At 45.7% G+C, this 26849-nt stretch overlaps 1 protein-coding gene across 9 annotated transcripts in view; it reads left to right on the top strand.

Moving 5' to 3' along the window:
- Positions 1 to 26849, top strand: part of Frmd4a (FERM domain containing 4A) — a 579690-nt gene that overhangs the window by 489841 nt on the left and 63000 nt on the right. For all 9 annotated transcript variants that reach the window (XM_034509726.2, XM_034509724.2, XM_076939471.1 and 6 more), the window contains 4 exons: positions 4914 to 4997; positions 9671 to 9736; positions 10304 to 10361; positions 12273 to 12359. In XM_034509726.2, the coding sequence (XP_034365617.1) occupies positions 4914 to 4997; positions 9671 to 9736; positions 10304 to 10361; positions 12273 to 12359 (295 nt within the window). The remainder of the gene's footprint in view (positions 1 to 4913; positions 4998 to 9670; positions 9737 to 10303; positions 10362 to 12272; positions 12360 to 26849) is intronic.

Genomic DNA, 26849 nt, shown 5'->3' with positions numbered 1-26849 from the left:
CCCCCACGGGCATCAGGCGCACATATGGTACATAGACATATAGGCAAACCATCTATACGTATAAAATGAAGATAAATAATTTTTGTAAATTTAAGATAAACCTTGGCGACATAGGGAGTTTGGGGCCAACCTAAACTACATTAGACTAGACCCCCATGGGGTGGGGTGAGATACAGAGCAGGAGGAGGAGGAAGAGAGGGAAGGAGGAAGGGAGGAAGGAGTGAAGAAAGAAAAAGGGAAATGATAGGGAGGGAGGAAAAGGAGAAAGAGAAAGAAAATAAATGTTCACGCTGGGTGGAAGAGATAGTAAAACATACTCTTGAGTTAAAAGATGGGTTGACCATCAAATAGGTTAAGAAACATTTGTTTCCTGGAGCCTTGTGGTTTTTGGAAATGTGTACAAAGGATTGTACACTCCTACTTTACTGAAACACATTCTCTTCCCAGAGAACCATAGCTTCATAATATGCCCATCAAATACCAAGGATTTAGTTTGGTGCTAGAATAGCATTCCAATATCTCGATTTCTGAGTTTCTGCTTATTCTCTTATACTACACTAGATTTGTCTTTCAAACAGTGGTTTTAGGGAACATTCTTCAGGGAGGGTTCTTCCTCATTAAGTATACTCCAGAGGCCCCAAGCTGCTTCTTCAATGTATGGACATCTCATTTCACCAAAGGGGGATTTCTTGATAGTGTTATTTTCTAGATTTAAAAAAAAAAGATTGTGATTTTATTTATAATGTGTGTGCACATGAGTGCAGTGTCCATGAAGGCCAGAAGAGAATATCAGATTCCCTGGAGCTGGAATGGTTATTAGCTGCCTGGTGTGGGTACTGGGACCCACACTCTGGTTCTCTGCTGAAGAACTGTTCATCCTTAACTCTTAACCTCTGAGCCATTTCTCCAGCCCCTCCCAGATTGTTTTTCTTTTAAGGAAACCATGGGGTGGGTTTTATCAAACCCTTTCTGATGCTTAACTTTGTGTTTATTTTAGTGTCTTGGCTAAATATGTTGTTCTTTGATGTGGCAAGTTTTTCATTAGTCATATCTCTTTTTTTCCTCCTGTATATCACTCAAACACTAGCACATCATCTAAGCCTACCATCCCAAGAAAAACCACCAAAGCATTGAAATACCATTTCTACACTGGCAACAATAGCAGCTACCTAAATTTCTCTTTAATTCAATCAAGTTGATATTAGAAATAAGACTAGGGAATTTTTTTACAACTAGTTTGTAAGAAAATTTTTTCTAACTTTTGTTTCTAAAAGTAGAATGTGACTATGAACTGTTATAGTGTGTTTTAGGCTGGTGTATACCAGGCATACAGAACTCTGGAGACACATCAATATGGCAACCCTAGACAAGAAACCTGAAAGCTTTTAGCACATTTTAGGTTGTAGCTTTGTAGAGTCTTGAGGTGAAGCAGACACCTGTCCTATTGCTGTGACCTTCTCCCATTCAGGTACTACCAAGGCTCATTCTTCTTATCTACTAAGGTCAGAAGCACAGTCAGGCTGCAGAACATCAGAATGGCTTTCTGATTACCAGCTGTACATATTGGCCAGAGTGACAGGGCTGGACACCTCTAAGTGACTGCAGGTGTTTCCAAACTTCAAAAATGCAAGCAGAATATGTCTACATACTCATCCTCTGGAGAGGCCTGGGAGTCATGGATCCCTTCCAGAGTATAATGGATTTGGATGCGCTTCATGCCCTGGTGACTTCTCCATATACTTTTCTGAGTAACCTTACCCTGGAGGAAAAGAGAATCCATGGCAAGCCTCTGCAAGGAAGTACAGCCTGTGGCTGTCATCAGGGATGTTTGTTTGCCAACAAACCTCTGGTTGGGAGGGAAGGCGATCTCTGTGTCCTTCAGTCTCTTCCCCAAATGTACTTTGGATATGACAAGTGGAGGTGCCTGAGCTCAGGTTTCAGCTCCATGAAGATGCTGCTCCTCGGTTTTCTCAGACTATATCCCGGCAAATAAAACCTTGCCCTGCAAGAGAGCCTTCTGATAGTTAAGGACCCACCCTCAGCACTGATGAGCCATGGAGTCAAATCTCCCTGCTTGGGTAAATTCATAGTTAACTGGGCAGAAAAGACTCTCTGCACACCACTGTGGAGTCTCGGGTGTTTCGTCAACCAAATGTTGGCTTAAATTAGGCCTCCCTGGTATGCAATTTTAAGCCACAGTTGATAACCTCGTTTTCCTAAACACCAGGGGCTTCCCACTTCAAAAGCTCCAGTGGCTTTGCACTGTCTCCTGGAGGACCTTGGATGCTTCTAAGCTAACATTGAAGGTCCTCAAAATCCTGTTTCCAAATTCTTTCCTGTCCCATTGTCCCCTCACCTATCAGCCACTCTGACTGGGCTCTTCTAATCAGGTTACACTCCTGCCTTGACATTAAACATGACCTCTGTACCCCTTTTTACATAGAGTCATCTCCAAACCCTGTTTTTACACCAGACCCAAAAAGGCCTTTATTTCCTCAAAACTCTCGCATTAAGTTAATATAATCACTTTATTTCTCTACTCACACTGTCAGTTATCTTTGAATGAACATCTCTCACTTTCTTTTTTCCATTTATTTATTTATTTATTTATTTATTCATTTATTCACTTTACATCCCAATATCAGCACCCCCTCTTCTCCCAGTCCCCTGTCACACTGTTCCCCCTACCTCCATGCTCTTGTCCCCTCCTCCTCTACCACCTGTGAGCACATTTTGGCTAAGGACCACATCTGATCCCATCTCTGTCTCCCGTGGTACTTTATTTATAGCCAGGAGGTCTCTAGCTTAAGGTCAGTAGTTGACAAATCCTTTCCATACTATCAAGACTATAATGGTGTAAGCTCTTGGGTACATGGAGTCAAACAATTCAAAGTTGAGAATCCCCTTCTGATTGGCAACTTCAGGATGAATATATAAACATTCCTGTCCTTATTTCTTAGTAAATTTTGGAAGGGCCAGCAACTCTAATGTTACTAAACAGCCAGATGATTCCTAGGCACCACTGAAATGAAATGGATTCTGACATGGTTTCCCTCAGTTGCATTTGGTGGTGGAGCTGCTGATGTCACTACTGCTAGTGTTGTTTCCACTCCAGATACAAAGAACTTTTGATCCTTAAGTCGACAGCAGAGGTTTAAAGGTGATTGCTCTCCAGTCCTCCCTGGAGCTTTTCACCTGCATCTGTGGCCTCCCAGTCCCATTCCTGTCTCCTTCTTCTCCTCTTATTCCTTTTCTTCCTCTTCCTCCTTCTCTTCTTACTTCTCTTCCTCCTCTTCTTCCTCTTACTCCTCTTCCTCCTCCTTTTCTCCCTCCTTCTCTTATTTCTCTTCCTCTTCTCTTCTTACTTCTCTTCCTCTTCTCCTTCCTCCTCTTCCTCTTCCTTCTCTCCCTCCTTCTCTCCCTCCTCTTCCTCCTTCTCTTCTTCTTCCTCCTCTTCCTCTTCTTCCTCCTCTTCCTTCTTTTCCTCCTTTTTCTTCTCTTCCTCTTCCTCCTTTTTCCTCTTCCTCCTCTTCTCTTCCTCTTCTTCCTCCTCCTCCTCTTCTTCCTCCTCTTCCTTCTCTTTCTTCTTTTTCTCCTCTTCCTCTTCCTCCTCTTTCTCCCCATCTTCCTCCCTCTTCTCCTTCTCTTCCTCCTTTTCTTCTTCCTCTTCCTCCTTTTCCTCCTCTTCCTCCTCCTAGTCCTTCTCCTCCTCTTCTTCTTCCTTCTCTTCTTCCTCCTCCTCCTCCTCTTTTCCTCCTTTCCTATTTCTGTGTTGATCTCCTTTCTGTTGCTTTTTTATGGTATAGTCCAGGCTCCTGGTGGCCAATGTTTACCTAGCTTTATATGAACAACACAAAAAGCTGCCAACAACCCAAGTTAGTGCTATGGATCTACTACAAGTCTCCACAAGATGAACTCTGGCAAGCCCAGCTGATAAGCCTCGGGCTTTTGGGGTGGGCCCATTGCAGGAGACACTATTTAGATACTGGAACCACGTCCAAGTATATATTGGTAATGGCTCTAGAAATTGAGCGTGGGTATAGACGCTAGGGACCCCTAGCATAAAGGGCTGCAGAACTGCTAAGTGATTAGACATGGATGTGTATAACCCTTGAACTGTGGCTACATAGCTGTAAGAACAGCTTAGTACAGAAGAGTAAACTTAGAACATTAAGAGACCTGTTGGTGACTTTATTTCTGTAACTCTTATTGGGTGGAATGTTTTGAAGTGCCAACGGTTGATCAGGCTTGACTCTTCATCTGAAGGAGGTTGGTTGAAACAGGGGAGTTTAAACTATCTTCCAACCCTGAGCACGTGTGAATTTATGAGAGATGATATTCCGATTCCAAGACCAGCTGTATCAATCCTCCTGATAGTATCAAATAATCTGCTTCCCACTTGCTTGGTAGTCTGCAGGCTTGTTCAAAGGAACAATTGTTTACATATCACACTGATGAAAGAGTTTCCAGAATGGGGTGAATCTAAGCCAAGACTATCAACACTGTGTATTAAGAAGGCAGAAGGTGCTCCAGGGATGAGCTGAGCTGAGCCCTTTTTGAATCTGTGAGCCCAGCTGCAGAGCCCTGGAAGCTCCTCCTGGGACACTCCCCATGGGGTCCTTCTCTTCCCTGCATTCATGCTGGGAATGCTGCTCAGAACCCAGTATGCAACAGTGTCTCTATGAGCACAGAGGTTCTAAGGCTCCCCACATATGCATCCCTGGCTCTGCACTGGGGGAAAAAAAACCCTCAGCTCTGTGTTCTTTCTCCATTGTATTACATTGTATCACATAAACAAAAACAAAGGCCATCATAAGGGATCAGATGTCAGGCTCTCAGCAGGTCGGATCCTATGAAGCAGGGCAGTTAATTTCTCCGAGGGTGATGTGATGTTTCCTGACGTTCTCTTTCAGCAATGAGGTGGTGAGAAGTGACCTGAAAAAGCTGCCAGCCCTTCCCACCCAGGCCCTGAAGGAACACCCCTCCCTGGCCTACTGGTAAGACTCCATGCCAGAACCTTCTCAGGAACAAGCCTCCCCTTCCTCAAGAAGGGCACAGGGTTTGGCTACCATGGGACTCCTCTCCTCCCCACTATGTCAAGTAACTTAGTTCAGAACTGGTTTCAGTGTCAGGTAGTGGTTTAGACCTATAATACCAGGATTCTGGGAGGCTGAGGCAGGAGGATTGCAAGTTCCAGGTTGGAATGCTGTCTCTGAGATGTGGGAGGTCTGAGGGGTTGGAGAGACAGGGGCATTATGTCTTCGGTAACAGAAGAAGCAGGTTTTCTTTCTTTCTCCAGGTGTTCTCTATCTCCTGATTTAGTCTCCTTTGTCACTTTATGTCATAGTTCATCTGCAGAGCCCTGAGTTACCCAGTTCCATGTGATTTAGGCATTTGTGGTTGGACCTGGATGGAGCAGGGCCTGCATTCCTGAGGAGTGTGTTGAATCCTGCTGGGTACTTCTGTGCTGACCTCAGATCTCTCACAAGAACAGGAACAGTTCCCTGGTGTTTCTTCTTCTCAGAAAGCAGTGTAGCTGCTCATAGTATAAGTCATAGTCACAGCAGGACACCTGGTGGTATAGGCCCGTATCCCCAGATTCTCAGAGGGCTGAGGCAGGAGGATTATAAATTGAAGTCCTCCCAAACTACAGAGTGAGCTCAAAGCCAGCAACTTAGTGAGACCATGTCTCAAAAAAAATATTTTTAGGAGTTGAGATATAATTTAGTGGTACAAGTTTGCCTAGTGTGTGTGAGCCCCCCACACAAGAAAGGGGGAGGGAGGGAAGGAGAGGAAGGGGAAGGGAGAGAAGGGAAGAGGAGATAGGAAATAGAAGGGGAGTGGCAGGGAGAAGGGAAAGGAAGGAGGGAGAGGAGGGAGGGGAGAAAGGAGAGGAAGAGAGGGAAGAGGGAAGGAGAGGGGGAAGAGGAGGGGAAATTGGGAGGGAAGAGGAGAGGAGAGGGAAGGGGAGGAAAGGAAAGACAAAAAGCACCAAGGAAGTTGACCATAGTAACCACAACACACAATGCCTAACACACACTTATAAATACATTCTAAAATATTTGAACTAGTATCCTACCCTGCCGAGACACTTCCAACAGTAAATAAATCATCTATTCCTTTATTTAAATAGACTTAAGATACCTTGCCATGGGGTAGTTAGGTCAGGTCATACCACAGAGTTCTTTAGTGAGATGAAACCCATACTCAGAAAACACCTTTCTCTGAGAAGCTGCCGGAGAGCTGGACTCCAAACTGTGAGCCCGAACAGTATCCACCCCTCAGGTCAGGCTGACCTGACCTAGCCTTAGTCTTCATTTGGTAATGTAATTAATTATAAATAAAGAGCAGGCTATACCAAGGACTCCCAATTCAAAACCAATCTGGGTGATATCAGTGAGGCCAGCCTGGGCTATATAGTGAAACATTGTCTCATTTAAAGAGATGATGGTAAAGAGACTGGAGAGGCTACAAGATCTTACATGCCGGCATGACTTACATTTGCAAGCTGTGATGCTGGTAGACCGTCTGGAGACAGAATCAACTCTGACCTAATTCATCCCTCAGTCCTGTCTTCATTTACTGTTTCACATTGTTAAACCAACCCCAGCGCCAATTGCTGAGTTCCCCCTCACTCCCCGTCTCTCATTCTGGACCATTCTTACATTGTCTCCGCCAGATCCTCTGTGTTGATGTTATTAGTAATATAGAAAGCCTTCCTTCTGGCTCTGCTTTCTGCCTTTTATCAGCTTGAACATCTCTACCTGAACAGTTTGCCCACAGCCATCTTACTAAAACATCCTTTAGCCACATGACCAAACCAGCCCTTTCCTAAGGCCTTCTAACCCACCGGGAGAGTGGCCAGACACAGAAGCTGGGCACCCTCAGTGCCACACCCAGCTGCAAACAAATCAGTAGCATGGACCATCCTGATACTAAAAGAATCTACAGCCTTTCCCTCTGTCCTTACCCTGAGGTGAGGGCAGCTGCTCATGGCTGTCTCTGATATCTCAACCTATTTCCATGAATTTCTCAGAAGCGGGGACTTAAGTGGGGAAGATGTCATTTGTATAGATACAGCACAAAAGGAGAAGGCAGTAGACATTGCTTCTCTGAGCTTGCTCAGCTTCACCACTCAGCATCACCGTTGCCCGTGACCCCTGTTCCTTCTCCTCCATGCTGCTCAGTCTCAGGTGGCCCTCATCATTCCTGAACCAAGGATGCAGATTCCCCATTCTTCCTGGCTTTTCATTCCCACTGGTACTCAGATACAGTGACTGTCCTCTGTGCCAAGACTGGTCACCAGGAGCCCTTTTGTGTGACATTCTGGTAAAGTCATGGGTTTCATCACAGTACCAGAGAGGTCTGTGAATTGTGAGGTCATAACCTCATACCAAGCTAGCCTCTCTCTCTCTCTCTCCATGTGTACAATAGGAGTGACCACACCAAGCTACTTCAGGCTGTAATTAAATAAGTCACTCTGTATAACTGGAAGGCATATAATGTTCACAAGTTTACTGAGCCATGGGACCAGTCCCCTTTCCCCATGCATGGATTTCATGCTATGTGATGGCATCCCTATCAAAGAGGCATCTTAACAGGTTAAGGTGGTATGCCCAGCACTACAGAACAAAGCGGCATTAGGGCCTGCCTGGCTTCCCCATCATGAGCTTGGTTATAGATTGCCCCAATCACCTTTATAGTATATGCAAGGACTGAAACCCTGACTCTGTAATCTGACAACTCCTCCAAGACAGGGAACCCCATCACCAGTATCAGCACCACTGTCCCTCTTGTCAATCATGGTGTTTCTGTGCCTCCTTATCTGCAGAGCAGTAACATAATTTCCCAGTAAGACCTAGCCAGTGTGAAGGCGCCGTTCTGCCCTGGTAATGCACATTACATCATACCCTACAACCAGCACTCAGGGTTCAATTTTCTATAACATGTGAGTTTCCCATTGTAATTCTGTCCAGTCTTTAAAAGGATCAGACATATTAGGGACACAGTCTGCAGATCGAGCTGCACCCATCCCTTCCATAGGTTCAAGAGACAGGTGGGAACAGGACGAAGCAGGGCTGGGATATGCTTGATGAGACTCCAGCTGGCATTGAGTATGTCACCACATGGCAGGCCCCTGTTGTCTTAATGTGGAGAAAGACATGGAGAAACCGGAGGCAAGAGGAGGTCACCACTGTGGCTTACCAGATGGCTTCAGGCAGCAGGCAGCTGGACGAGGTTGGGGGCGGCAGCACTTCTTGCAGCTGTCAGGCCCCATGAGACCTTGTGGTCCTGCCAGGAGGACAGCCGACTGTCAGTGTTTGGGACTTTGTGTTGTGGATTTTTTCCGAAGCCTTGCTTATATTCACAACACTGAATTGACTTTCAGTCTCCCAACCCCACCTCAGGGATGCTCATTCCCAAAGCTAGAAAAGAAGTAGGCTTGAGTCTCCGTTGGTTGCCTCGACCAAAGATTTGGAAGTTGACCTCATCAAAATCACAGATGTGTGCTTGAAAGTGAACCATCATAGGTCATGAACTTACAAAACGGGGGACCCTAGAAGATAACCTAGATAAGAAGGAAAACGGGAAAAAAACGTGAGAGAGGGCTCCACCTAAATTCTGGGAATTCATAGTGGACACCAAGATCAGCTAATGAAGTCTCGAGAGTACAACCCCTGTAACTCCCATGGAGCGCTTACAGAAAATGAACAGAGTCTCCTCACTGGTGGCGGAAGAAATGACTGAATCAGTGGGATTCAAAGCCAAAGCTATGGCAGAGGGTATGGAGGATGAAGCTTTTAGGGTCATTCTTAGTAGGTGGGACACAAGGCCTTTTGCCAATGACTGTCCCCATTTCTCCCTGTGGGCTGGCCCTGTGACCCCTGGGGCTGTAGTGGGAGCTGCCATAGTTCTCACCAATCTTGGTACCTGTCAACATCCCCAAGGAAGGCTATTGCCGTAACCACAGGCTATTCTGTCAAAGAAAATTTTGGCTAGCCCTTGTCACCAAGGGGCCATGTAATTTCCTGTTAATCTTAGAAGTAAAACCTCAAAAAGATAAATACGCTGCAATCTCATTCTATTAGCTAGTGCGTTGTTCTCCCAGTGTGTCCCTGGGAATCTTATTAACCAAACCCAAATTCCAGAATTTTCTCTCCTCCTTGGAAGCTCCGAGTCCTTGACCACTCAGAAAAGTCTGGCCTTGAGCATTGGGTAGGAGCAATGTTACCGTACCGCCCAGACCCTGTGCAGACGGGGCCTGTAAATGACGAGTGTCAGAAGGGAAAGTGAGCAGGTTTAACCACAGTGTCCTCTGTGACTGACACCAAGTGTTTTTTCATCTTTTCCTTTTCCATAACATCTTACAAAGAACAGCCCCACCCACCCCCACCCCCACCCAAAGCTTCATGCCAATCTTATCCAACTGACTAGCAGTCTGAGATAAAGAGAGTGGGAGTCCTCTAAGGAGAAAACAGACTTTTCTATCTCCCACCAAGTCTTTTAGATGTCACATGAGCAGCACTGAGAAATGTCATTTCAGGACACAATTATTCTCCAGTGGCTGCTCCCGCTGAGGTTCTCAGGAGGACGGACATTACAGCGTCTCAGTGCTGTGTGGGGGTGGGATGCTTGTCTCTAATGCCAGAATCCTTTCCTCCGATTCTAGTGAAGACAGAGTCATTGAGTACTACAAGAAGCTGAATGGCCAGACGAGGGGACAAGCAATTGTGAAGTAAGTGGCCTTTCCAAGTGCTCGCTATGACTGTGTTTGGGAGGTGGGGAGGCAGCTCAGTCAGTAAAATGCTTGCACTGTAAGCAGAAGGACCCCCTAGTTTAGATCCCCAGAACCCACATAAAAAGCCAGGCATGGCGATGCACATTATGTAATGGTATTATATAATGCCGATACTGGGAAGGCAGAGACAAAGAGGTCCTTCACTAGACAGCCAGCCAGCTTCACACCACTGAGACCCTGTTTCTAACGTGGGGCATGATAGAGGAAGGCATCCCACACCAGCTTACACATATGTGCGCTTGTATATGCAGATGCACAGAACTGTGAACACGTATACACATACACACAACATACACACAAGACTACGTTCGAGTGTTAATAGGCCATATATCAGGGCTGTTGGTTTCTACTTGGAAAGATAAATAGGGAGACAGAAGTGTATACTAAATTCCAAGTTAATATCCACTTCAGAACCTCATAACACACAGCAAAAAGAACATATACATGATACCACTTCTGCTTACTAACCTCTCTGTGCCTTGTTTGTGTGTGCTGTCTCTGCAGCTACATGAGCATCGTGGAGTCTCTTCCAACCTACGGGGTTCACTATTATGCAGTGAAGGTGAGTGAATCATTTGCTGAAGCCTGTTCACCCTGTCCTGCAAAAGCAAGCAAGCAAAGAGGAGATTCTCTTATTTTCTTTAACCTGAAGATTTTGAGGGGAATTGGAGTTGACGAAGGTTAGCTTGGTCAGAAAGACTACTTGCCAGGGGAAATTGAACAACTGGATTTATCCCTAGGGTATTACCACTTGATAGAGTAACTCTCCAATACTTTTTCCTTTTGTGAAGCAATATAATAAATCTCTACTTCCTTTCAGTCTCAGAGGAATCCTGGGAAATCAGGGCTTTGGGGGCCTCTCACTAGAAAAGCTTCATCAAACACAAGAAACTAGAAACCAAGCACTCGTGGCAGATTGTTGTGTTTCTCTTGGAGGTCTGATACCACACAGTCCAGTTTCCAAGGAGGAGGACCCGGGCCATTGAGAGAGCCCGAGACTATTTTCTTGAATGCAGCGATGTCAACTGCAATGTGACATCAGCTTCACTCTAAATTCTACTCCATTCCATCCACACTGTGTCACACTGAGATCTCATTCTCACATGGTAAACAAAGATGCCTGCTTTCCTCAAGCCTAAGTTACAGTGTCAGGAGCAAGGTGATCTGACCTCTAGCAGGGTGACCTTCTCTTCCAGATGAGGGAGGTGAATCCCTTCAGCATCAGCCCCTAGGTAATGTTGTGCAGGAGAGTGTGGCCACTGACCCCAGAATGAAGTACAGTACAAAAGGGGCTCAGAATCCCCTATGCCTGGGCACCCTCACCACTGTGTCACTGGGTTTCCTCTTGTTTTATTCATGGAAGTCAGAAGTCAGTGCCATGGCACAGGCACCTCCCAGAGACTGCAACAAGGGTCAACATAATGATCTTATACTACATATATGTCTGTCTATTAGCTCTATCTATCTATCTATCTATCTATCTATCTATCATCTATTTACCTGTCCACCTATCATCTATCTACCTCTCTCTCCATATATATAATATATATTATACATATATATTATATATACACATATATATTATATATACACATATATAATATATATTATATACATTATATATATTATATATATAATATATATATAATATATTATATATATATATACATATATATTCTCTTAGCAAGCGCAAAGGCTCTGAGAGTGATCCTCAGTGCTGCAAATAAATAAATTTTTAAAATAAATATATTTTAAATGAAATGGGGTGGCTTAGTGGTACAGTCCATATTTAACATGTGTGAAGCCACAGATTCAATCCCCAACACACAAAAAGAAAAAATTGTAAAAAAAAAAAAAAAATTACATACTCCTGGAGCTTCAAATAATCTTTTGTTTTCAAATTTTACTTCCTTTGTCTTTAATCTTTGTGATTACCTCTTTAAGAGGTAAAGATGGAGGCTGGGGCAGGGGGTGGTGGAGGATGACGCTTTGTCGGTAAGGTGCTGTCTAATTGTTAAGATCTGAGTTCAGGTCCCCAGCACCCAAGTCAATTGTCCAGTGCTGGTGAGGCAGAAACAGGGGGAGCTCTGAGGCTCTCAAAGCAGCCAGTGCTAGCCACCGGTGCCAGCCTCTGGTCTCCACACGTAAGTCCATGCATATGCATACACCTGCTTGCATGCAAACAGGTACACATACTTGTATGGAGTTTGTAAATAAGTTAGGGATACAGGTGGCCTAGCTATGGTGCTGCTTAGAAGCAGTGCCACCCGCTCAGCTCAGGCTTGGTCCCCAGCACTGTTCTGAGCAAGCATCCCTGATGGGCACTTCTATTAAGATATAAAATGGAGATGGGTCCCTTCTATTCCAGATACACTGCCTTTTCCCTTGCCATCAGCGAGCCAGGAAATCCCTTCTTGTCCTGCCTTTGCCTTCTCCAGCCCCATGTTGACCTATACTCCTTTTGACATCCTAGGACAAGCAGGGAATACCCTGGTGGCTGGGACTGAGCTACAAAGGAATTTTCCAGTATGACTACCATGATAAAGTGAAGCCAAGGAAGGTAAGGGTCTCTCCTCCATGGGTCTAAGGGCTCTCTTTTGAGAGAGGAGTGGGGTAGTGGGAGTTAACACTGTAGAGCCTAAGGGCTCCCCAACCCATGCTAATACACATGTATATAAATTACTCCACGGTAATCCTATCCGAGTTTTCTGGGTAAATATTTTTCTCTCCATGTTTCTAAGGAAACTTAAGGTGTTATAATTATCTAAGGTATGATGTTTGGCTCCATTCTCCAAGAGCAGATGGGCAAACGGGCTCTGGGGGCCTGTCATTTATGCTCCTTTTCTTGGTCGGCTACATGTTTTGGCAAAATGAAGGAACATTCTCTCTCTTGAATCCTGAGGCCAGTCTGGGTTCTCCCTGGTGGTTTTTGGAATAAGATCATATGTCATAAGAGTACACAGGTCATAGGGCAAGGAGATATGAAAAAATAGAGTAAGAAAAGGTTTTGAAATCCTGACAACTACCTTTCTGGCATCATAGAAGTGAACAGAGACTAGAGTTATCTACCCCAGAGAAAGGGAAGCCAGGCCACTGGGAACAGAAACGTGTTTGAATTTCATTTTCATTGATACACTTTCCCCAGACCAGAGCAAGCAGGAAACTTACAGTGGAAAAGTGCTTTGGAGGTGAGAATGGACTGTTGATCCATTGCACACATCCAGGCTGCCACCCAAGCCCCTGTATCTGTGACTAGGACAGAAACACACCTGGGCTGACCACACTCTATGAAGTTAACACCTGTCCTCTTAGTCACCTTCTTCATTACATCGATCACTTAATGATCACTTGATCATTTCAGTTCCAAGTAAAAGATCATGAACAAATGATGGAGGAGCTGTTCGGTGGGGACGATGCAGGTCGCTCTGTGTGACAAGCCCCCAAACCTCTCTGTTTTTCCAGTTACACACAAGAAATCAATGGTTCCCCACCACCAGCACCCCAGCTTGTGTTTCTGCTTTAACCCTCTCAATTTTCTGGGTCATAGACCTATACCTTGGCCATAGAAAGCTGGGGGGAAATGTAGCTTCTGACATTCTCAGTAGTGCCCTTGATGACCTCCCAAGGAACTGTAGCGAGTAGTAGGCACTTAGGTATTCAGGTGGAGCTTAAGAGCATCAAGAATTTCCAAAGTCTAATTGAACCCAGGCTGGTGTGGCTAAGACCCTCAGTAGAATTCAGTCTTGCCCTCTAAGCTCTCTGTAAATGGCTCTCAACAGTATTGAGACATCTGTTCACTGTAGTCCTGTGTAGGTGGATTTTTTTTTCTTACTTTCTCTTAAGTGTAATTCTAATGAAAGTAATAGGACCGCCCTTGATATATGTAAAACACCAGGGAGACACATAATATGGGCTCGATAAATAATTACTAGTAAGGCCTGATTTGGTCTCCAGTGCTTGCAGAAGGCTCTTAAACAAACAAACAAACAAAAATTATCATCAACAGAGCAACAGAGGAGAAGGAAAGACCAACAGTTGGGTCCCAGAAAAGTCACCAGCATTCATAAAAATCCTTGGGAGACACCTGATGCTGATCATGTGGGCTCACGTATAATTTGGGGGTTCTTGGGAATGCTGGATATAAAGTTAGGAACAGTCCTTTCAAACTCCCCACCCCCTATCAGGCCAAGCGATACCTCTTAATGGGGCTCAAGGGCCAAACTGAAGAGTTTGTGAAATCCTGCCTGCCAGAAGACTTGGGAAGGAATCTGTTTTCTTTTTACATGATATCATTAGCATCACAAATCCCTTTTTTGTTGCTCATAGGAATTAGGAGAGGCTCCGAGCAACTCAGAGCATTGCTGAAGTAACATGTGCTAAAGGTGTACACACCTGGCAGAGAGTTATCATTGCACGTTTGTATATAAAGCGATCCAAGCCCCTCCTTTGTGCCTCCAGACCGCATGTGTCAGAAACTCTCTGGATCTACCCTGTCTTTCTGACCCTCCACTATGCACGTCGAAAGCATGGCAAGGATATCCACAGGTTTCTGGAGATAGCCACGGTCTACCACAGCCATCTGTGCTCCCTGAGCTCAGACTTGGGAAAAAGTGGTCAGGCAGAACAGGTGTGGCCGCGTCCCTAGGTACTGAGCTGGAGAGTTCCCATGCACTAGAGATGAGTGAGCTTCACGTGTGAGATGGCCTCCAGGTGGTAGCACGCCCTTCTGGCACTGGGGCCAGCTACATCTCCACCACCTTAAGCCTCCAGGGATGCTTAAGAGATAATGAGTGCCAAGATCTAAGTACCAGGGGGCATCTGTGGCAAGAACTGCCTCTCCTGCCCAGGCAGCTCTTCCCACCCAGCAGCAAACAGAAGCCCTTGCTGACACTCTGACCCACTTACAGCAGCTGTCACGTGGCACCATCGTACTGAGCACCAACCTTCAGGTTGAGCCAATGGCAGTGCTGGGCACTCCCTTTCTTTGAAGGGCTGAGTGCTGTCCCCTACTGTGCCACCTATGAGCATCCAAACAGGCATTCCCATAGGCTCATCAAAAATGTCTCCCCAGATCCCTGAGGGCCCAGAGCTAACGGCCACCCCAAGTCAGACAGGACAGTAGCATGGTCCTAGTTCTCCAGGTGAGATACAGTTCACTATTCTGGTTTCAGTATCCACCCTATGTCAGAGTCCCACTCTGAGTAGAAAGGTGAACTGCAAAGTGAGGGGCCGCCAGGCTGGGATAAAAGAAAAAGCTATGCTTCCTGCTATTCATAACCCACAATATAGGACCTGGATCTCTCCAACAAACAAATTCTTCTCTTCCTAAGTACAGTTCTGAACTTCATTTCAAAAAGTTTCTGAAAAGCCAGGTGTTGTAGCACAGGCCTGTAACCCCAATCCTCTGTTTGGGCTATAGACAGTTACAGGTCATCCTGGGCCACATATCAAGATCCTGTCTCAAAAAAAAAAAAAAAAAAAAAAAAAAAAAAAAAAAAAAAAAAAAAAAAAAAGAAAGAAAGAAAGAACACAAAAACACAGAAAGCAAACAAAATTTAAATCAAAACACAAACAAATTTCCTTTCTAGCTCCTCATCTCCGACCACAGCCCTAGCATGTTCTGTGGGAAACAATAAGACACATAGGGACTTTTTAGACTTTTTGTTTGTTTGTTTGTTTTTTTGTTTGTTTTTTTGTCTTTTGAGTGTGTTCAGAAAAAATCAGAAATTCTAAATGAAGAGAAGTCAGAGCAGGAACCTGGAGGCAGGCACTCCTGCCATGGATGAAACAGAGACCGTGGGTGAGAGCAGCTTACTGGCTTACTCTCCATGGCTTGCTCAGCATCCCTTCTTACACAGCCCAGGAATGGAACAGCCCACAGTAAGCTGGGCTCTCCCATACCACTCATTAATCAAGAAGACGCCCTACTATCTTGCCGATAGGCAGTTTGACGAAGTTGTGTGCTCATTTGCACTTCCATCTTCCCAGATGACCCTAACTTGTGTTAAGGTGAAAAAAAAAAAAAACCCGCCCAGCACAGATGCCATGCCCAGAAGACTCGACCCCCACATGCCCTAATGTAGCAGCAAACAGGATTTAAGAATAAATGAAACCTGCCATGGGTGTTCATTCCCCACTGCAACGCTCCTTGCTTGTATGCATGAGGTCCTGTATAAAAGTAAGGCAGAACCCTAAAAAGTTGCTGAGAATACATTATAACATGTCGTGTGAGTTCTTGCAGATGCTGTCCACCCACTCACAGGAAACACTGCTTGTATCCTTCACCGAGTGAAGTTTTCCCTTTTACCCTCCGCCTGCCTGACAGATTTCAGCCTGTCAGTCATCACATGCCACTAAAAAACTTCCCTTAGCTATTATCACTCTTGCCAATGGGCAGTCGTCCTGGCAATCTTTATGCATGATGTATAATCGGAGGAAGGAATCACACACACACACACACACACACACACACACACACACACACACACGAACACAGGTCTGTCTTGGCTTAGCAATAAAAATGAATGAGAAGATCATGGTGACCAAAGAAAACATATCCTGCCTCTCCGTAGAATTGTTCTCCTGTTCCATCCCAGTTGCTAACCACCTTAAACATTTGTGTAGAAATAACTCTTGACCTCGGGATTAATGAAATGGTACCCAGTGGATGTTTGGCCCTGGGGGTCGATCTCAGGCTACCTCTTATTGCATTTGTGGTCAAGTACTGAGACTTTTAGCACATCAAGACTTGAAAACCTCCCAGCAGCAGTGACACGGGATGTCTCAGCACTCTGCCAGTTATGCTAGAAGTAAAAGAAAGAGTATTTTTTTTTTTCTTTCTTTTCTGAAGCATGTGAATGCAAAGTCAATGCCATATATTCGAAAGGTCTTATTGATTCAGCTGACAGCTTCAAGGTCTTAGGGAGCATAACTAGGTCTGTCTCACAAGGAGCTGCCTGTAAAGAAGAGGTCCCCACATTCCTTAGATCAAAGCCTGAGGAAATAACAGCTGCTTTAATCTCTGTGACCAGCAGACCCTTGTGTGCAGGCCCAGTCACAGAGGTGTGGGTTAGTTGTGGCTAATGGCTCAGCTTCATTACCGGTATCAGGATTTGTGTGAAATCCTTCTGTTTTGCAACTTCAGACCTGCAGACAGACTAACCCTCTGGTCGTCAGAAGCCACGATAAGAAGAAAACAGAAAATGCTAACTCACTGGGGCTTTGAGACAGCCCAGTGTGAAACAGGAGACTCACATAGAGGTAGTGTTCATTAGCCATAGACCAGCACTTGTGAGTCTGTCCTTGCCAGTGTGTATTGAATGAAAGCTATCCTTTGGGAAGGACTGGCCAGTCGGGCCTTGTTACATATTCAGTAGGCAGCACTTACTTATTTGATGTGCACTTAGGGGGACTTTTATGTATGCTTAGATGCACAATTAGGAGCACTCTTGGGTCCCTTCTGAGGCATTAGCAGAAGAAATCAAAGTAACTGGGCAGCCTCCAGGCAGCCTCCAAGCAGCCAGTGTGGCTTCCTGAATCTTCAGAGTGTTTCAGAAACAGGGGAGGTGGCTCCAGGATTTGATGGATTCTTGTCACCTCCCCCAGATGAGTAAAGATTTTTTTTTAAATTCTATTAGATGATGAGACAGGAAGGGAAAATAATATTTACAGGAAATATTCCATTAGCTATGAGCCGGCTCCCAGTGGGATGGCTCTACTCAATTACTCAGAACGATAAGGATGCTGGCTCCTTGCTGATTTGGTCCAGCTTCTGTTTGGGCACCTTTGACTCATTTGCTGGCTGCAGAGCCCTCTGACTTTGCCTGGCCTTGGCTGGGTGCCTTGCTTCCTCCAGCTTGTCTGTTCTCCTTGGGAACCACACCCTCTGTACACACCAGAGGAAGCTCTAGTTAATGTGTTTAGCATTCTTTGCATTTTGCAGCCTTTGCTCCTTCATGGTTCAGGATCAAAGAGCCACCCCTTATCGCTCCTTTAGATCGCAATGCTGGATGAGTGAGCCGGCAAAGGCTCGGTGCCTGTGGGTGACAGGTCCCTGCAGTGCATCAGCAAGGAGAGCTAGCCTTAAAGCTGGGGACCAGGTCCTTAGAGGAGGATTCGGGGGAGGGACATAAGAAGTTACCAGAAGGGCTCCAATCTAGGAATAGTGGCTCAGGCCTGGAACCCCAGCACTTGGGAAGCTGAAACCTGGAGTTGCAGGACAGCCTTGGCTACAAATCAATACCCTGCCCCACTCAAGGGCTGGAATATAGTTCAGCAGTTGTGTGCTTATCTGGCATGACACCCCTGCCCTCCCCCCCCACACACACACATACACACAATGCTTTTGAAACCAGTGACCTTTGTGTCCACTCAGGGCCAAAGTGAATGATGAAAATTTGTTCACATCTGGTATGGAGGTGGGGAGCTGTGACACATTTAACCTCTACTCATCTCTTTATCTGTGACAAGGTGACTGAAAGGCACAGACAGGATGGATGTAACCTAGTTTTCTCCACCTAGAGTAAGTTCACTTCTTCAAGACTCTCTCATTGTCAAGATGAGGGAGCATCTGCCCTTGGCATAGCAAATATCATCACAGGGTCTTTTATACTGAATGAGAGAGGCAGCCGGAAGCACAAACAATGCCCCTTTGTTAAGGGGACATTTCTTCCTTGGTTATTGAGTCTGGGAATCCAGGGTCCCTCTGTTCCCACAGGTTACAAGAGACCATTCTGAGCATGCCCAGGGCACAGGCTCATACTGCACTCTTTTCTGGGAATCTCCAGTTCCTATCAGCCTGTCAACCTTTGAGGAAAATTTCATTTGTCTTTGAGCAGGAAAAAAAATCTCACATTGTCTCATACAGGTGGATAAGTTTGTTTTATTTATTTGTTTTGAGATAACAGCTCACTAGATAACCAAGGCTGGATTTGAACTCACTATGTGGGCCAGGCTAGCCTCAAATTCTAAATCATTCAGTCTCACCCTCCCATGTAAACTGTGCCTACAAGCTTGTGCTACCATGTGTGTGTGTGTGTGTGTGTGTGTGTGTGTGTGTGTGTGTGTGTGACACAAGCATATGCCACAGCGTTTGTGTGAAGGTCAAAGGAAAATATGCAAGAGTCAGTCTTCTTTGTCTACCGTGTGGGTCTTGGGGATTGGCTGGGAGCACCTTATCTAGTAAGCCATCTCAGCCCTCTATACTTTGGATATTGATTGCTCCCCAGTGACCCGTGTGTTAAAGGCTTGGTCACCAGGGTGGTGGCATTGGGAAGCTGACTGTGAGATCCTCAGGAGGGAAACACGGGAAGACATTAGGTCACTGGGGGTACCCCTGAAGAGGATTTGGGGACTCTGGCCCCTTCTCTTCCTCTCCTTTGTTTCTTGTTGATGAAGTTAGTGATTTTGCTTTGCCATGTACTTCCCACTGTGGTTTACATCTTGCAACAGGCCTCAAAGCAAAATTGCCAACTGATCGTGGCCTAGAACCTCTGAAGCTGAGCCCAATCTTTGTATAAAGATTGTATGAAGGGCTTTGTATAAAGCCCTTCGTCTTTGTAAGTTGATAATAATCTTTGTAGCTTGTTACAGCACCTAAAAGCTGACTAACACAGGGTCTTTTAATGTCTCTTGGAACCGAACATGATAATTTCTTTTTTAAAAATCTCTATTTTACTTTGATTTATATGTGTGTGTCTATGTATGTGCGTATCTGTGTGGGTACTTGGGGAAGTCAGAGGAGGATGTCAGATCTCTGGTGCTAAAGTTACAGGTGGTTTGTGAACCACCTGATATAGGTGCTGGAAACTGAACTTTGATACTGGGCAAAGCAGCAAGCACTCTTGACCACTGAAGCATTTCTCCAGACCCATTACTGTCTCAATAGAAGCTTGTTTAGCTGCTTAAAGTGGCTATGTGACTTTGACTATTCGGGAATTATCAGAGGAGCCAAGAGACTGCCTGTGGCTTTATCAAGGAGCAAGAAGAGACACATAAAGTAATGGCATGAGATAAAGGAGCTGTGTCCTCGTGGGTTAGATGTTCTTGTTATTCCATGAGAAGTCACTGGTTTCAAAGCCAAAAAAACAAAAGTCAGTTCAGAAGTTACCACTGGTTTGTGGTTCTTTTGGCGTGAGTGGGGCTACTGAATGCTCCCCTGCAGCGATCTGGGATCCAACTGTAGCATTTGGTTTTGATTTGCTTCCTTCAAATTGCATCCAGGGTCAACGAGGCTCCCAGAGTAGTGGGAATCTGTCTGGAGAGTTCTTCAGAAGCTTGTCAGTCTCGAGGACGCTGCTATGTTGTCTGGCTGGGTGTTTATTTGAGTGTTATAAATACCCAATGTCCTGTTTGACCCCTACTGTCCACACCATCAATGTAACTATTTATATGGCCTTTCTCGGTGTTGGTGCATGCACTGTAGGGCCAGGGAGGACAAGATGTCTAAGAGACTAGGCATTGGAATAGGAAGTGTATAAACCCAGGGAGACCACATACCACAATAGATATGTCAAAGGGGGAAGGAAACTACCCTGGCCATCTAATCAGATCTGGCTTAGGCACTGGTTCACATGGAGAACAGTTAAAGATAGACATGGGGTTGTCTATCTAGAAATTGGTGTTCTCAGTCTGGGGAGATAGATCACTTGCTAACATGCTTTCCTTGCAGATATGAGGACTTGAGTTTGATCCCCAGAACCCATATGGGGGGCAAACCAAGATGTGTAGTGTAGTATGCTTCTATTTCAGCACTGTGGAGGCAAAGCAGGCAGGCTTGCTAGATGGCCAGTTTAGCTTACATAGGAAGTTCTAGGGCAGTGAGGGAGTTTGTCTCAAAAGGAAAAGGTTACATGTCTGAGGAATGACACTGGAGGTTGCTCTCTGAGAAGAGTGCATGTGCACGAGCACACACACACACACACACATGTGCATAATTAGAAAATAGATAAACGAATACATTAAAATTTCAAAACATACAGATCCAATATACAGTAGCTTTTTCAGTGTTAACATGCAGTATCTTCCCTGTCTACTGAATTCCTCCTCTCCTCTACCACATCTGGTTTCTGAGGGTGCCCCCCAAGCTCTCCAGGTGATTGTCATAAACCCTAATTCTCTAGGTTTGTGTGGGCAGCTAGGCCTTTTCCGCTTGCTTCCTGTGAGAAACAGAGTGCTCACAGCACATCTCTCTCCCAAGACGCTTCCCTCTGAAAGAGTGTGCCTAACACTTTCAGTTTCCACCTTTCTGAACACAGTGGACTGCAAACTGTGAGTAAAGAATTTAAGGATTATCCAACCATAAGGCTTCATGTGCATACGGAGGCTGGAGAAAACCATTGAGAACCTTTGAGATAGATTCTCTTATTGACCTGAAGCTCAATAAGTAGGTAAGACTGGCTAAACAGTGAACCTCAGGTATTACCCTGCCTCCGTCTCTCTAGACCTAGGATTTCAAGTGTACACTACCACTCCAGGCAGTTTGTGTGGGTGCTGGAAATTGAACTCAAGTCCTTGTGTTTTCAAGACAAACACTGCATTAACGGGGTTGTCATTGTAGCCAGTAAGGTTTGTCAAACTTCTAACAGAGTTTATAAGACACAAGTGAGTGTGTTGCAGCTTTCATTGCACGGCTCAATAGGGTTAAGTGTGTCAACAGTGTGGTGCAACCCATCTTCAGAACTCTCTCTGTAATACAGATCTGGAACCTTTAACTGCAATGCCCCATTTCCTCCCCACCCTAGCTCTGGAGGCCATCTTTCTGCTTCCTGTATCTATGAGTTTGACTCCACTTGTTAGTTGCCTATGTTTGTCTGTGGGTAAACATATCCAATCCCAGAACATATTTCAGAATGAGAAGGGTCCCTGAATAGGTAATAATTATGCCACCGTGTCAGAAACAGAGCCCATGTCACCCTATTGAGCCTGCTTGTTGACCTTTCTACCCAGCTCTTGGCCCCTGCTTGTGGCCTCTCCTGCCTGGTGGTCAAATCACAAGGCTCTCATGAAGGACGGCTCATCTTGAAGTCTCAGGACCTCTGTTTTACTCATCCTTGACTTAGCATACCCATGGCCAGGGTCACTGCAGATACTAAAGTCTATGACAAGTGAAACAGACTACTTAACAGTCTGGTCATTTTCTCAGCATATCCAACAGGTGGTTTTGCTGCCTAAACTTCTCCACCAATCCTTTCTCTCAATCTGAAAGGTGTATACTGGCATTTTATTAGCCTATGTGTCCCTGTGCCCACTGGTGCAGACCCAGCCTGGTTGCCATGATTTTTTTTTTTTTTTTTATGTTCCAGCCTTTCAATAAGAGGGCAAAGCACCAGGAGTGCCCTGGACTCTGGGCTCCATAGGTCCTCAGTTTGGATTGAAACCAAACACCAACCCTGCCTTAGACAGCAGTCAAAAGAGTCACAGCTGAGCGGGTTTCCTGTGCACCTGTGTGTTTCTAATCACACAATTGAGTTTACGGTTGACATTTGGAAACCCACTAAAAAAAGAAACCTGGTCACTGGCCAGGTTTCTCACCAGCAGAGTGAAAGTCTTGAGCTTCAGAGAGCAACAAGCACCCAGAGGTGCCATTGCCGTGTTTGCTCGTGTGCTCTGTAGTCTATCCCTTTTTGTGGCAGAATAATATTCTTTGGCTGCCACTCAGCTCCTTCTGCACTGGCATACAACACACACACACACACGCACACACACACACACACACACACACGCACACGCACACGCACACGCACACGCACACGCACACGCACACATGCATACAGATGTTAATATCTCGCAGTCCCTCACAGAGCGCCTATCTGACCACTTTTGTAACGATGCCAACCTTTCCCCAGCCCCGCCTGCTTGTTTTACATTTGTCCTTGGACTGACTGCTCTGTGGGTTGTGAGTCAATTTCTTATTTGTTTATCTCTTGTCTCAAGAAAATGCACAGGCCACTTCTATCCTTGCCTCACATGGTATATCAAAGATACTGAACACCATGCTTGATGGCATGCCTATATAATACCAGAACTTAGAAGGCTGATGCAGGAGGATTGCTGTGGGTTTAAAGCCAACTTGAACTACATAGTACTGGCCCAGCCAGTGCTGCACTGCAAGATCCTGTTTGGACAAAAACAAACAAACAAACAAACAAACAAAATGCACTTGGAGTGAAGTATCTAATTGTGTGTTGCAATCCAGTGCCAATTTTGAAGAGATCCTAACGTGTATGTGTACAGAGCCTAAGGGACTTTAGGGTAACTTGGATAACTCTCAAGGAAGGGTGTCAGGCATTCACTCCACTGAAACACTGAGACATTTGCAAGGGAGGAGGGAGAAGAGAGCCTACAACGTTTTACCACTTATATCTGTAGGTAAAAAGAAAGAGGGAAGGTTGACGAGGGGGGCATTTAAAAATGGCTTCCATTTCAACTGACCTTTGGCTTTGTTTTTTTGTCTGTTGGACCAAAAAGAAATTGAGAGCTAGTCGTAGTTGGCTATCAAGATTGTACTCCTGGGATCCTTCAGGCCACCAGAGATTTTCTCTTTCTCTTTCATAGAAGCGGGAAGTGTCAGATTGGGAAACCCTGGTTGAATCCTGGTAGTCACCATCGGAGAGTGTGGCAGCAGCTTACTTTGATGAGCTGTGCACTGCTGGAAAAGGTTTTTCTTAATCAGCATGGTTCATAGGGGAAACCCAGGACGCCCCAACCTTCCTAAAAACTGCTAAAGCTGTTCAGCACCCACCCCTGGTACAGCCAGAACCCGATAGATACAATTCTCCCCTATAGGCAGAGTCTAAGCAATGGATCCTGCTAATCAGCCAGGGATCTACTGCTGGGATCCACCCTGCACAGATCAATCGTACTAACAAGGAACCTTGAGCAGGCAGAAGCAATTTCTACACACGATGAGCTGTTCAGTCCAAGACTCGAATTCCAGGGTTCTGGGATTATAGACATCTCTAGTTCTTTGTGGAATCACACTGAGTATAAATAGAGCAGCCCGGGAATCTGTGAGTTCTTGACCCATTCTCCCCTCTTGGTCTGCTTCTGACTGCCACTTCCCCATGACCTTGTACAGATGAAGGAAGGTGGTCCTGTGTATACATACACTTGCATATGGTGCACATGCACGTGGAGGTTGGAGCCGAGAGGTCAACCCTGAATGTTGTTCCTCGAGTGCCTTCCATCTTGTTTTTAAAAACATTGGACTGGGGCTCACACATTCAGCTAGGCTGGCTGACTAGACAGAGCTTTCCCGACTCTAGGATGGCACGTTGATGCCACCATTCATAGGTTCTGAGGTTCAAATTCAAGTCCTCATCCTTTCACAGGAACGCTTTTCCTGACTGAGTTATCTTCCTAACCCTGGAAGCGTACCTTTAATGAAGCACCCACCTCAATTGGTATTCCTTATTTTGTGGAAGCAGCCTGAATTCAGGCTCCAGTGCACGCTGCTGTCACGTGCCACCTGTATGACCTTGCACATCTCTGAACTGGGTTTGTCGGAACTCATTTCCTAACGTTCTTCCTCTACTCACACGCTCAGTCTACAGTTACTGAGTAGCAGGTGAGTGACTGACTTGCCTCAAGCGCTGTACATTCCTGAAGCTTGACTGTGGTAGAGACATCTGAGTGAAAGGTCAGCTGCAGCCCAGGACGCTGATGACTGTGGCAGAGGGGTGGGGAGAGATATCTGGGAGAACTACCCAGGCTGGGACTGGGAAGCCTGTGGTACCCAGAATAGCCCTGATGAGATGATGTAGCTCAGGATAGGATGCTGAGCATGTCCAGTTGTTTCCCTCTGCTCTCCCCAGCCTCTCCTCCTATAAGTTCAGGAATCTTCAAACTGGCCTGACCACTTCAGAATTCCTCCTGGGGGAGGGGAGGAGGAATGAGATACCAGGGCTTGAACCTTAGGGCCAGTCATTCTGGAATGACAGGGAATATGAGAGTTGAAGTCTTCACTCCTAGAACTCATCATCATCTTTCTGGAGAAGGCATCCCTCTATCAGGGAGATCCATAAAGGAGCAACCAGGACCTCAGCTGTAGAGAGGGCGGCTCCGCCGGCCATTGCATGCCTCAGAAAAGCTGAGTGGTCAGATCTTGTAGCAAAAACCTCGGACCAAGCTACCTATTTCCTACCAGTGACAGGTATAGCTGCTGGGCAGACTGCAAGACCCAAAGGGTTCACCTTCTAGCTGGCTTGAAAGAAAGTCAAAAATCTGCTGTCCTGCCACCAGTGCACCAGCCTCAAACCAGATCCCCTGTCCAAGTGGAAAGGTCTAGGTCTTCCACCTGAATTCTCAGCAGCATGTAAGGAGTCCTCTTCCCATTCCCACCTAAACCAGGCCTGGAGGAGCTAGGGATTAACCCAGCTGGTAGAGTGTTCTCTAGCACTGCATAAAACTAAGCATAGTGGTACACAGTGTAATCCCAGCCCTTGGAAAGAAAAGGTAAGAGGATCAGCAGTCAAGCCTATTCCAGGCTACAAGTTTCAAAACAATAAAATAAAATCATGTTGGGTATGGTGGCTCACACCTTTAGCCCCAGCACTGGGAGACAGGTAGCGAATCCCTGAGTTCAAGGCTAGCCTGAACTACAGAGTGAGTTCTGGGGACGCCAGGTCTGTACAGAGAAATCCTGTCTCCACAAACCAATAAACAAATAAACTCAGCTGAACCAGTTTAGAACGGACCTGCCCCTTGTCATCAAGGAGGGCAGTTCCTGAAGCACCAAGGGTGTGAATGAACAAGCAGGCTGCTGTTAAATCATGGCCCTTAAAGGCCCTCGCTCGCTCCCTTGCTGCCTTTCTTCTCAGTCCACATAGGTGACTAGGTGGATCATTTTTAAGCTGAAAAGTTACCAGAGAATAGCTGGACTCCCTTGCAGCATCTGTTACCAGGGAGTAGCTGGACTCCCTTGCAGCATCTGTTACCAGGGAATAGCTGGACTCCCTTGCAGCATCCGTAGTCATCATTTTCTGTCTTCCATCTCAGTTTTCCCCAGGGTCAGATGACCTCCACAAAAGGGATGAGGTTATAGAAATGATGCCACGCCCTTGGACAGAGCGCCTAGGGGCCAGAGAACTGACTTGCTCACCTCGAAAACAAATAGAAAAGCACAACTTTTTTCACACAAACCCTGCCCTGCAAAGAAGTCAAGCACTACATGAAATAAACACTTTAGAACAGTTCAACAAATGTCTTTGTCAATGGCCCCTTACAGTTTTCTCGGTATATGGACCAAACACTCTGGTTTACACTTAGTCATCCCCTATCTTTTCTTGTCCAAGGATCCGTTACTCTCCCCGTTGCTGTAAAGGCAACTTGAAGAAGGATGGCTTTACTTGGCCTCTCAGTTTGAGCCTGTCAGCAGGAGCAGAACCTAACTGGTTACATTGTGTCTAACTCTCAGGAAGACCCAAGAGACAAAAGCTGGTACTCAGCCCAGTTCCTCTTTCCCATTTTATTATCCTGAACTCTAGCCGGAGGAATTATGGCTCCCACTTTCAGGGTGGGTCAACTTGGTTAAACTCCCCTTACTAGCCTACCTACTGAAGGAAGTCTTTTTTTAAAGGAGAACTGGTGTGCAGAGAGGTTAGGCCACACAACAGCACTGGGGCATAGTGCTCACATCGAGGAAATCCAGTTAAACTAGATGTTCCCCAACCCCAGACACTGAACCCATTCAACACTCATTCCCCCTGGATTCCCAGAGGCACACTCTGCAGGGATAGAGGGTGGGGGTGGGGGGTGGGATATTACATCTGAAAGAGAAAGGAAAACACAAATACAGTGCCTCCTGAAAGTATTCATCCTTGCTGAAGCTTCATGATAAATCTTTCTGCAAGAAAAGGCTGGTGTGGAGAGGAGAAAATCATCTAGAGACAGGTCCTCAGGGAAAGAAGACAAAAGGAAGTCAACTCTAGTGGGGGAGGGGAATCAAATGACCTGTTTCTCTTCCCGCTCTGTTAAGGATTCACTGGCCTCTTTATCTTTCTTCCTAATGATTCTTAAGCCAAATGAAACTAAAAGGTTTTTGATGGGTTAA

The sequence above is a fragment of the Arvicanthis niloticus genome, chromosome 8, assembly GCF_011762505.2.
Source record: "Arvicanthis niloticus isolate mArvNil1 chromosome 8, mArvNil1.pat.X, whole genome shotgun sequence".
Classification (NCBI taxonomy): domain Eukaryota; kingdom Metazoa; phylum Chordata; class Mammalia; order Rodentia; family Muridae; genus Arvicanthis; species Arvicanthis niloticus.
The sequence above is the reverse complement of the archived record's forward strand: the minus strand, read 5'-3'. Positions and strand labels throughout refer to the sequence as shown.